The sequence below is a fragment of the Physeter macrocephalus genome, chromosome 18 (genome assembly GCF_002837175.3).
Source record: "Physeter macrocephalus isolate SW-GA chromosome 18, ASM283717v5, whole genome shotgun sequence".
NCBI lineage: Eukaryota > Metazoa > Chordata > Mammalia > Artiodactyla > Physeteridae > Physeter > Physeter macrocephalus.
In genome coordinates this window covers 80,166,931-80,179,036 of record NC_041231.1, presented here as the reverse complement: position 1 = coordinate 80,179,036, position 12,106 = coordinate 80,166,931, and the positions used below count along the sequence as shown (strand labels likewise).

The following is a 12,106-nucleotide window of genomic DNA, read 5'->3' as shown; positions in this document are numbered from 1 at the left end:
TGAAGTAGCAAATTAAAGGAAAAGACGAGAAATATAAGCAAATGAGGGGTAGCTTTAAAAAGGTTGGAGAAGATATAGTTACTCTCCGTCTACTAAGGTAATCAAATATACTTAATTCTGATTACACTAACCAAAAACAGATAAAAGGTTAATCAACAAGATTCACAGACCACTCCTTCATGCTGAAATATATCTATTTTACAATTTGGTTATCTGATCATGGCCAGGACATAACCATGATCTGAAAATAGAAAGCAATTACTCTCTATGAAAATAGAAAGCAATTACTCTCTATAACATAGAAGCAAAGGTCACAAAGAATAATAAAAACCAGATTAGATGGCAAGAGCTTCCTTTTACTTCTCAAATGGAATAGACAGATTTCTTAACCACCAAATCCCTAAACAGAGGTACAGTCCTGCTTATATTAATTAAAATCTGAGGAATACAGTAGTCCCTCCTTATCCACAGGGTCCCAAGACCCCCAGTGGATGCCTGGAAATGCAGACAGTACTGAGTCTTACATATACTATGGTTTTTCCTATATATACATACCTAAGATAAAGTTTAATTTATAAATTAGACACAGTAAGAGATTAACAACTGATAATAAAATAGAACAATTAATTATAACAATATACTCTAATAAAAGTTATGTGAATGTCATTTCTGTCTCTCTTTCGAAAAATCTTACAAATATAATGCCTTTTCCATCTTAACTAAGCATCTATCACACACCGTGACTATAACTCTTCCAGTTTGAGGTGAGACAGCAAAACTAGTATGAATTCCTTTTTTCTTCTTCACAATTTCACAGATAGAAGATTCATTCTTACCATAGATCTTAGCAACCTCAGCACATGACTTTTTTTTCTTCCCTTATTAAGCTTTCATCTTTTCACTTAAAGGAAGCACTTTACGGCTTCCGTTCACATATCTGAAAGGTCAGCATCACTACTCTTATGCTTTGGGGCCATTATTAAGTAAAATAAGGGTTACCTGAATGTAAGCACTGCAATACTGTGACAGTTGATCTGATAATCAAGAGGGCTACTACTAAGTGATGGGTAGGATATGCTGGACAAAGGGATGATTCACATCCTAGGCAGAAGGGCACACAATTTAAAACTTATGAATTGTTTATTTCTGGAATTTTCTGTTTTAATATTTTTGGGCCACAGTTGACTGTGGGTAACTGAGGCTTTGGAAAGCAAAACCATGGATGGGTGGTGGGGGGACTACACTTATTTTTAATTTAACATTCAGGATTTCCAGAAGTGTTATATAAAACTAGTGCTTCCACTTTACAGAAGCATAAATCAGAAGATATGGAAGAGTGATATTACTAAAGAAAAGAAAAATAAGCAGGATTAAATATTTATTTGATACATGTCCACTGTTTTAGCTTTGACTGAGTCAATATTAGACCCACGATTGAAAAATTAGGTTTCCAACATAACGAAGTGGTTTACCTCATTCCTAAAATTTTCATTTTGTTTTTCGGAATATAAGTGATAGTATATAAGGTATGATCCAGAGGAACTACCTTGAGTCATTAATATTCATTTTTATTACAATTAAATTAAATCGATATCCACAAAAACCCCTTAAGTCTAAAGAAAAATGACCAACAGTAGAAAATCTCCATAATATGAAATCAATATGTACCTTCTGAGTGCCAACATATCAAAATTAGCAAGGAAAACAATGACAGATATAATATACCAGGGCTATTTTGCAAGTTTCTCAACTTTTTCTCTCCCTCAAATATGCTATTCTCCACATAATTGCTGTCTCTCTAATTTTAACAAAGGGCCTCCCTATTTCAGCAGCCCCTCCCCAATTTGGAAAAGGCAAAAATAGGAAAGGAGGGGGGGAGTTATGCACATTCATTGTCAATGGCATCCTACTCCTTTCCATTTTCTGTCACAAGAATGTTAATGAGAGCCAAGTGAAGTAGAGTGGGGAAAACACTAAATAAAGAACCCTTCTCTTAACCATATTCTTTCAGACACACAACACTTACTGAAGTGGACTGAAAATGCCCCCAAAGTTTATGATGGTCATACTTTTCATACTAGTTTTGGTAATTCAAGAATGTTATTTGAGCTTTCAGGCCTAGGATGAAAGAGTTTTAGGATAAGAACTGCAGGGAATGAGGGCTAGAGTATCTATGACTCAAAAGACATCAGGCCTACATGGAGACCCTTCTCTCAAAGCTGCTAGACTCCTTGAGGTCACAGATGACACTGACAAGCAGGTAATGAGTACTGATCCACAAAGCAAAACCAGGAGATATCCCAGAAGACTAGTTTCTGACACTCAAGCTTTCCCGGTTTAAATTATTTCTACAACTTAAAATATCTTAGCAGAAAGAAATTTATTAACTCTTTAAGGGCAAAAATTAAAATTTAACTTTCCAGTTAAGTCCAAGGTAAACATTAACATGATGTATATAATAATGCCTCGAATTTAAATTTGTGGTATGAAAAACAGGATGTAAAGGGAGGAGGGGGTACAAATAATTCAGTTTAAAACATTTTCTATAGAAAACAGTCTTTAAAATATCTACCAAATCCCTAAAAGTGGAAGGCAGTTAGGAAAGAGTTATAGGAAAGAAATGTACTTTTCACAGTAGATACCTTCTATACTGTTTGAATTGTGTTTCAACCTGTATTACTTCACTGATTTTTTTTTAATAAAGAATTTGATGCACCCACAAATTGTCCTAGGTCATTTAGAGAAAGGTGTTAGTTGTATGAGTACACACTAAATCTAAATCCTTACATGTCTTTTCTAGAATTACCTATATTGAACTATTTCTCTAACTCAATCACTATAGTCTACATGGGATTCAAAATATTATCAAAAATAACCCAAACCTCAGAACGAATTGCTGTTAATCAGTGTGTACAGTTAATGTCTGACAGTATGTAACAAAAAAGGTACTAAGATGTATCACAAATAACTATAGACAACTTTGACGTTTCATATATTGTTTTTGTTGTAATTCCCAATAAGTTATCTTCCATTTAGTATTCTGGTATCAACAAGAGTTCTTTCTCCTCTAATGTGTTTCCAATTAATGAGAGTAAATCAAGCACCAAACATTCTTCTGATACAAAGCTAGCTTCCTGAACTGTTCTACTAGAGTCACCAATACATCTCCTAATACTTGAAAACATCACTGAGGTTTATCTAAGCAAACTAACAGTTTTCATAAAGTAAGGAATTTTAAAAACTAAAGGTCACATAAAATCAAATTGTCATTTCCTCCATTCAAATAATATTCTTTCTACGGAGATAGTGGAATAAGATTTTAAAACTAATCAGAATGTGATAGTTAAAAAACGAGCAAAAAAGAATCACTGAGACCCTTCCAAAGTAGCCATCTCATCATCATCTTATTCCCCATATTACTACTTAAGTTTTCTTTAAAAGTGCCTTTTAAAAAGATGTTAAATAAGTTTAAAGATTTAATGTCTACTTAACCATTTAAGCTATGAAATCTAGAAATAAAATGAAAACAAACATTTTTGAATACAGGATAAGCTGTCAAACTGTATAATATTTAAGAGAAAAGAAGGTGCAATGATTTAAATCTTTTTTTTCTAAACGAGTAAAAAAATTGCTAGAAATTTAAGTCAAAACAAAGAAAAAACAACAAATGATTTTTATTCACTTATCAGATTAAGTGTGAATAACTTTTGTTTCCTTGTTCCTTATTATATCAAAAAGCCTAAAACACATTATCAAGCTCTGAGAACTCTTCAAAAGGGACCAAAATTCCACTTTAAATTTTAAAATATAAGGAACAGCAATTCACTTACCAGCACCTGAGACATCTTCTGTAAACATACTCACTTATTTTTTAAAGCACTAACGTAAAAACACTGTAACAATAACAGATCATATAATAACCTGTAGCACCTCCAGAATCAGTATAAAGCTCATAAAAAAGCTGCTTCAAAGCTCAAACATTGGGCTTCCCTGGTGGCACAGTGGTTAAGAATCTGCCTGCCAATGCAGGGTACACAGGTTTGAGCCCTGGTCCAGGAAGACCCCACATGCCGCAGAATAACTAAGCCCATGCACCACAACTACTGAGCCTGTGCTCTACAGCCTGCAAGCCACAACTACTGAGCCCGCATGCTGCAACTACTGAAGCCCCTGTGCCTAGAGCCCATGCTCTGCAACAAGAGAAGCCACCACAATGAGGAGCCCATGCACCGCAATGAAGAGTAGCCCCCGCTCGCCGCAACTAGAGACGGCCTGCACGCAGCAACGAAGACGCAACACAGCCAAAAATAAATAAATAAAAAATAAATAAATACAAAGCTCGAACATTAGCATCCCCTACCACAAATACTGTCCTGCTAATACTCTTCAAGTACAACTAATAAAAATATTCCTTTTAATAACCTCTTTTATATCCAATTTCACTGGTATTTCTCTTGCTTTCTCCATACTCCCTGTGCTTCAATAGTTGTAAAACTATCAAATGTACCTTCAATAGTTAACGTTCCTCCCATTCTCCTCCCCAAACTCCTCTGACTCACTCTCAGGTGGATCAGACTATGTCCTTTACCACATACGACACTCATCAGTGAAGATTCCACTAACATTTATTAAATGCCTACAACTAGTCAACTGCACTGTCAGCTACTTTCATGGTTATTTTAATCTTCAGAAGCAAGGCATAACTTAAAAGAAAATAAAGGGTATCAAATATGCGTATTACCTTTTTACTGAACACTGAGCCATTCTTGTGTTAAAGGTAACTAATATTACATTTTTCTGAACAGCAGCTTTATAACCACAGCTTAAGAAAAAACAGCTATTCCTACACCACTTCTAAAAGGAGAAACTTCTTTACTGTGAGTTTTTAGACTGTTAAAAACGTGCATTACGGGCTTCCCTGGTGGTGCAGTGGTTAAGAACCCGCCTGCCAATGCAGGGGACATGGGTTCGAGCCCTGGTCCGGGAAGATCCCACATGCCGTGGAGCAACTAAGCCCATGCACCACAACTACTGAGCCTGCTCTCTAGAGCCTGAGAGCCACAACTACTGTAGCCCGCATGCCTAGAACCCATGCTCCACAACAAGAGAAGCACTGCAGTGAGAAGCCTGCACATCGCAACGAAGAAAGCCCTTGCTCGCCACAACTAGAGAAAGCCTGCGTGCAGCAACGAAGACCCAACGCAGCCAAAAATAAATAAATAAAATAAATAAATTTATTTTTTTAAAAAAAGTACATTGCAATCTCTATTAAAATGCATCACCACCTAGATTATCTTGTGGAAAGATGGAATAGATATACTTTTCCCTACTTCTCCCACTAAGCACTGTTTAAATTCTGGACATTATATAGATACAGAATACGGAATAAAAAAGAAAATTTGATGGTATCAAACGAGAACATTAAAGAAAGATACTCTCTACTGGTAGGAGTTTAAACTGGCATATTTATTTAGTGAGAAACCTGACAATATCTAGTACAGCTGAATATGGGCATACACAAGGATGCAGCCAATTCTCAGCTATGCACATAACCTACAAAAGTATGTTCACTGCAGCACTGTTTTTAATAACTACAAATTAGAAAATAGCTAAATATACCATAAAATATGGTAAAACATAGAATGGAATACTATATGGCTATTAAAAAACTAGTGCTAAAGGAATTTCTACTATATGTGCACTATATGTCTATTCCTAAACACCTGAAGTTTTGGAAAACACACACACACACACACACACACACACACACACACACACTAAAATACCACTGATTATGTGAAAATTTCTAAATCAAATACTAAAAATACCAATAATTATGCAAAAAGTAGAATTTGGGATAGACTACTCTAAACCTATGCAACTTTGGGAACCAAACATTAAAAATGAAAATAAATGAATAAATAATAATAATTGGAATCGCAGAAGACGAGCAATAACTTAAGATTACCCAAGGAGTTCTGATGAATGGATTCCTCAGGAGTTATTAAAAATGCCTAAAAACAATAAAACAGAAATGCTGGTTTGTGGATACTAAGATAATGCAGATAGAAGCAGAGGTAAGCACCAGAAGTTTAAAGTACTATCATGCTAGGACTGTGTAACTTTGAGGAAAATATCCAGGTACAGATGATCAATTTAAAAAAAAAAAAAAAGGTTTTAAGAGCCAAAAGAATTCCTGTCTATGCAAGTATGCAAGTAGCCAAGTTGAGCGCCTATCCCTTTCTTGCTGAAATTAAAACTCTACACTCTTTATCACAGCTCATCTTGTCTAGAAAATAAACAAATACAACTTTCCCATTGTCCTGACATTGTTCCTCTATTTACCAACCACTTACGAGCTAACTAGCATTATAAAACACATTTTAGAAGAAGTGACTATGTTATGTATCCACATCATAATCTCACGTTAAGTATTTAAAAAGTTGCAATCTGACATAGTAATTATGTAAATGTTTAAATCACACAAAACATTATTTGTTTACACACAGATAAATATATATAAAACTATGTATTAGAAGGATACATACAACTTCAGAATACAGGTGGTTGGGAGAGAGGAAAATGAGATGGGGGTAACAAAGATCTCAATTTTACCTGTAATGTTCTATCTCTTCATTATAAAGTAACACTCAAGCAAAAATAACAAAACGATAACATTCTTACATTAAGTTCATGGATCCTTGTTCTACATTCTTTATAAAATATTTTCTAAATCAAATAAAGATGAACTAACATTGCAAAGGGACACTGAAAATAGACTGGTTAAGGCAATATTTGCCATTGTAAAGTTACTATTTTTCTCTTCCATCTATTCTTTAGTCCAGCCCACACCTGAAGGATGCTTGGGGGTGGGGTAGTATCTACAAATATTACTCGGAATAATTCTGTAAGGTTTATCCTTTCTCTCCAATTTATTTATTTACTCAACAATCTATTTATATCAGCATTTATTTATTTAAGCGCATGTATATTTATTCTTCAAATACAAGGTTATTTTGTCGCTCAAACTGTTCCCGCTCTGGACACTGGAAGCTCATTCAGGTTGGCTCCTATGCTGCTGTGACATGGGCCCATCATTTTGTTTTTTTTTGAGCTCGTCCTTACTTCTGACACTACTAGATGCTCCAGGCTCATCTTGTGAATACCTTGTTCCCTCCATAGAATCAGCCACTCCTCCCAGGAGCCCTGCTTCCTTCCTTTTATTGGAGAATGATATTTTGAAACCAAGATCTGGGCACTGGGTATACTCACTGGTACTGGTGTGTCACTGCTTCTAGGCCCTCAGTGAAAGAACTGAGATACATATATGTGTGTGTACTAACCAAAGTATAAACACACACATATAAAATTATTTCTGTATGTATCTGTTTATATTTTAAACTAAACATGAGTTCATATTGATGTCTCCAACTCTAATCCACCCTGTGGTTAATTTTAATCCCAGATTAAGCTTCCCTCCATTTCCCAGTATACTCAAACAGCATCCTCTACTAGCAGGCAGTTCATTAAACTCAATCTAGTATTAGCTGTACTGTAACAGGGAAGTAAAATATATTTTAAAATGGAGTCCCATGATAGGTCATCTCCACTACTGGGACTACATATCAGCAGAGGGACTGCATCAGCACACAATTAAGAGAACTATATTAACACTTTTGCTGAACTTTTTTTAACCACTGTTCTATTACTTCAATATATTTTCTTTGAAAAGTCATCTTCCTTTAAAACAAAAGAGAGAGAGAGAGAGAGAGAGAGAGAGATGAGAGGCCAATGTTATGGTTTACTATATACAGACCAACAACAGACCATTTTAAAGGGAAGAAAACAGAGAAATTAAGTGATTTGCCCTACATCATTCTACCAGCTAAGGCAAAACTGAACTTGACTGTGTTTAAAATGCAGTTATTCTACTCCAACTTCGATGGCATCTGCATTACACTCCATTTTAGACTACAAGAAAGAAGTCAATTTATAAAATAAAAAATAAACAAGAGTTCAATTCCCTACTACAGCTTTTCTCAGTTGTTTCGAGAGGTAAAATGGAATTAGGTAAAATGTAGTTAGTTCACCTTCTTTAAATCCAATTAACAGAATAAAGTATGTGTGTTCCTACTTAAAGGTAAAACCACAACTGAAATAAACACAAACATACTGAGGGAACAAATATTTACTAAACACCCACATTGCACAGATATTCTAACAACTACTCTGCAAGTTGGACAACAAATGAGAGATACACTCTAGCCTTCCCCGAAGAACTCACAGTCACAATTAATGAGAAAAGGGATGTGGCTGAGTGACGAAAACTAATATAGAAAATAAGACAATCACAAATGAAGTGTAAACACACAGATATCCTTTACTTTTTTTTTTTCTCCTCTAACCTACTGAGAACTTTATTAGTCTGTAATAGATTTAAGAATCGTGATTGTTTTCTGGCAGAGGTGACTAGAATATTTACTAAAAAAGGAATGTTTGGTGGTAGTTGAAGAGTATCTGTTACTATGAAAGATAACTGCTGCAATGTTCAAACTTAAAAGTAGGATCTAAGATTCTCAAAGGGGCTGGAAAAGCAACAAGATACAATAAGACTTGAGTAAAGAGGCAACTCTCTCAATTATCAGTTCAGATTCTGTTTTATTAGCTATCCAACACTGGCTAAACAGTTCAACCTCTCAATCTACAAGGCACACATGATTTAAAATGGGGTTATCATCTGCCCCACTTACTTCACAAGATTTGTAGGCTTAAATGAGAATGTACACAGCAAAACTCTTTGTAAATTATAAAGTGCTACCCAAACGATAGGTAGACAGGTAGTCGGATACACACACACACGCACATAGTTTTGGTATCCACCAGGACACCAAGTAACAATGACATTCATTACAGTGGTACTTGGGTCTCTAGTTTTTTTTAATTCTGCAGACTAGAAATTTATCTAAAACATTTTAGTTTAAAAAACATATATCATATATTTCTTTAAGACTGAATCCTGGGACTGCCCTGGTGGCGCAGTGGTTAAGAATCCGCCTGCCAATGCAGGGGACGTGGGTTTGAGCCCTGGTCCAGGAAGATCCCACATGCTGCAGGGCAATTAAGCCCGTGCGCCACAACTACTGAGCCTGCACTCTGGAGCCCACGAGCCACAACTACTGAGCCCACATGCCACAACTACTGAAGCCCATGCGCCTAGAGCCCGTGCTTCCCAACAAGAGAAGCCACCGCAATGAGAAGCCCACGCGCCGCAACAAAGAGTAGCCCCCACTTGCCGCAACTAGAGAAAGCCCGTGCGCAGCAACGAAGACCCAACGACCCAACACAGCCATAAATAAATAAATAGATAGATAGATAGATAAATGAATGAATGATTGAATCCTGTGAAGCAACAACTAGGAATTTAACTGAGAATGCTTACCTTAACAAAATTATCAGGAAACATTCCTCTTCTCCCATTTAGTTCTCCTTCTAGCCATCCTTCCTCCTGTAGTTTTCTCACGTTCCTGATGATTTCCCCGACTCGAATAGTTAACTCATCATCATGTACAGCATCATAGTCATACTCCACAATATAGTCAACTAAAAAAAAGAAACATCTAAAGCTTAATTCATGAAATACTATTAACCATGTTAATAAACTTAAAACTAAGGAAACTGTTTAGCAATGATAATTAATATTACAAAGGTACCATCAAAGCTTACCTCAGTTTTAAATATTTGGCTACATCAGCAAATTTCTTGATTGCCTGAGTATAATGCACAGTACCAGTTTTAAGCAGAAACCTCAACACAACGTGTAATTTACATCGTCACTTATTTTTCCAGTCAGCTAGAGATCCTTTGTGACAAACTCTAAGGTGGTTCCCATGATCCCCATCTCTTGATATTCATGTCCTTATGTAATTCTCTCTCCTTAAGTGTGGACATGACCTATGACTGACTTCTAACCAACAGAATATGACAAAGATGATGGATTTGTATGTGATTACATAAGATTGTAACGTCCACCTTGCTAGGAAACTCTGTCACTTGCTGGCTCTGAAGATGCAAGATGCTTTATTGAGCTGACCTATGGAGAGGGCTGCATGCAAGCAACTGAGGAGGTCTCTGGCTGACAGCCAGCAAAAAACTGAGGCCCTCATTCCAACAGCCCACAGGGAACTGAATGATGCCAACAACCATGTGAGCTTGGAAGCAGATCCTTCCCCAGTTGAGAACCCAGCCCTGATCAATACACTGACTGCAGCCTTGCGAAGGACTCAGCCATGCCCAGACTGGTGAATCACAAAAACTGTGAGATAATAAATGTATATTGTTTTAAGTTGCTAAGTTTGTGGCAATATTTTTCACAGAACAGTAGAAAATGAATACACCCTGAAATGAAGACTCTTAAGGATCCATTTCACCTCTTTTAAGTGTAAGATTTTAGGTTATAGGACATCATATACACATAGCATTAACATTTTAACTAGCCACACCTCCATTCATCTTTTCTTCCTCCTATAAAAATGATAAGAAAAAAAGAACACTCTCACACACTCACACACACACACACACACACACACACACACACACACACTACAACCAAAAAAAGGAAAGGGAGTATGGGCAGGCACTGTTGGCTGCCAAACCAACAGCCATTCCCACACTGGCTCCCTCTTCCTTCTTCCTTTCTCACTGAACCTTGATTTTGTTCAGGTATATGGAGGCCCTGTACTTGTACAAATGAGGCTTCTCTCTCAGTCCTAAGGGGTTAAATCTTAACTATTCTAGACCAGCACTTCTCAAATACTAATGTACAATCAAGTCATCCTGTTGACTTGGGAATCTTGCTTAAATGCAGACTGACTGAGTAGGTCCCAGGATACCTAATGCTGCTGGTCAGAGGCAAAGGTCTAAAGTTAGTTGATTTATACGTAATTCCATTCATATTCCCTCTCTCTCTCTCTCTCTCTCTCTCTCTCTCAAACACACACACTCACACTCACACACACACACACACACACACACACACACACACACACAGACTGGTTTTCAAATACACATGTGATGGATCGACTGACCAATACAATGTAAGCAGGGGTTCTGGGAAGGTTTCATTTGACCTTATAAACAAAACACAAGGAAGGAATGTACTCCTGCAGACTCTGGATGTTCTTCAGTGAGAATGTAATGGACAAAACTGCTACAACTAGTTGAGACAAGAAAAACAGCAGATCTGATTAGAAGAGAAGAAAGATGAAAATGGCCTGGATCTTTGCTAGATTCATTAAACTGCTAAGTTAACCAACCCTATATCTCCAATACCTTTAGATTTCTTGTAATAGAAGTAGTTTTTTCTTAACTTGTAAATAAATTCTAGACGGGATTGTATTTGCAGCTGAAAACATCCCAACCTGAGAAGGGAACTAGTGAGAAATTTTTTAAATTTGTGAAAATGGATCCATAACTGATAAAGCCAGAAGCCCAGAGAACTTAAGGAAACTATAACTGAGACATCAAACTGCTCTCCAGAACCCCAGAAAGGCTAGAAATTCAGAAAAGGAGTGCTCATAGGAAAAGTAGAACTGAAAACAGGGAAATTAATATCTGTATGGAAGAGCTGACACCCATTATCAACCACAATAACTCTGAGATAATAATGCTATATAGGCAGGTATTTTTTTCGAAGGTAAAAAACTAAAGGGTTCATCTCAGACACACACACACACAAAATAGTTTGGGGAAACTAGTATAGGTACTACGGATGAGTGATGGTTTCTTAGAAAAATGACTACTGATTTCCAGAATTTAGAGGTCTCCAGAGCAATGGGCAGCTCCCAACCTACTAATTCTAAAATAAAACTTAAGTCCTACCCACATAAACAGAGTTCCCAATTGGCTTTTTATTTATTGTTTATTCATAAATATGAATAGTACACAATAGTTAATCATGAAAGACCATGATAAATTGAAAAATTACTCCTGGATGAAATATACACCCACCTCTCCCCTTCCAGAATTATTCAGTCTTAAAGTTATTAGGTGTAGAAAAGCATAGTGCAGGGAGAGGAGGCCAAGGTTGGGAAGGAGTCTGAGAAGGTGT

General features: G+C 36.5%; 1 protein-coding gene across 3 annotated transcripts in view; it reads right to left on the bottom strand.

The window, feature by feature from the left end:
* CD2AP (CD2 associated protein) overlaps positions 1-12,106 on the bottom strand; it is a 110,062-nt gene that overhangs the window by 70,344 nt on the left and 27,612 nt on the right. For all 3 annotated transcript variants that reach the window (XM_007127386.4, XM_007127385.4, XM_028478510.2), the window contains exon 2: positions 9,440-9,600. In XM_007127386.4, the coding sequence (XP_007127448.1) occupies positions 9,440-9,600 (161 nt within the window). The remainder of the gene's footprint in view (positions 1-9,439; positions 9,601-12,106) is intronic.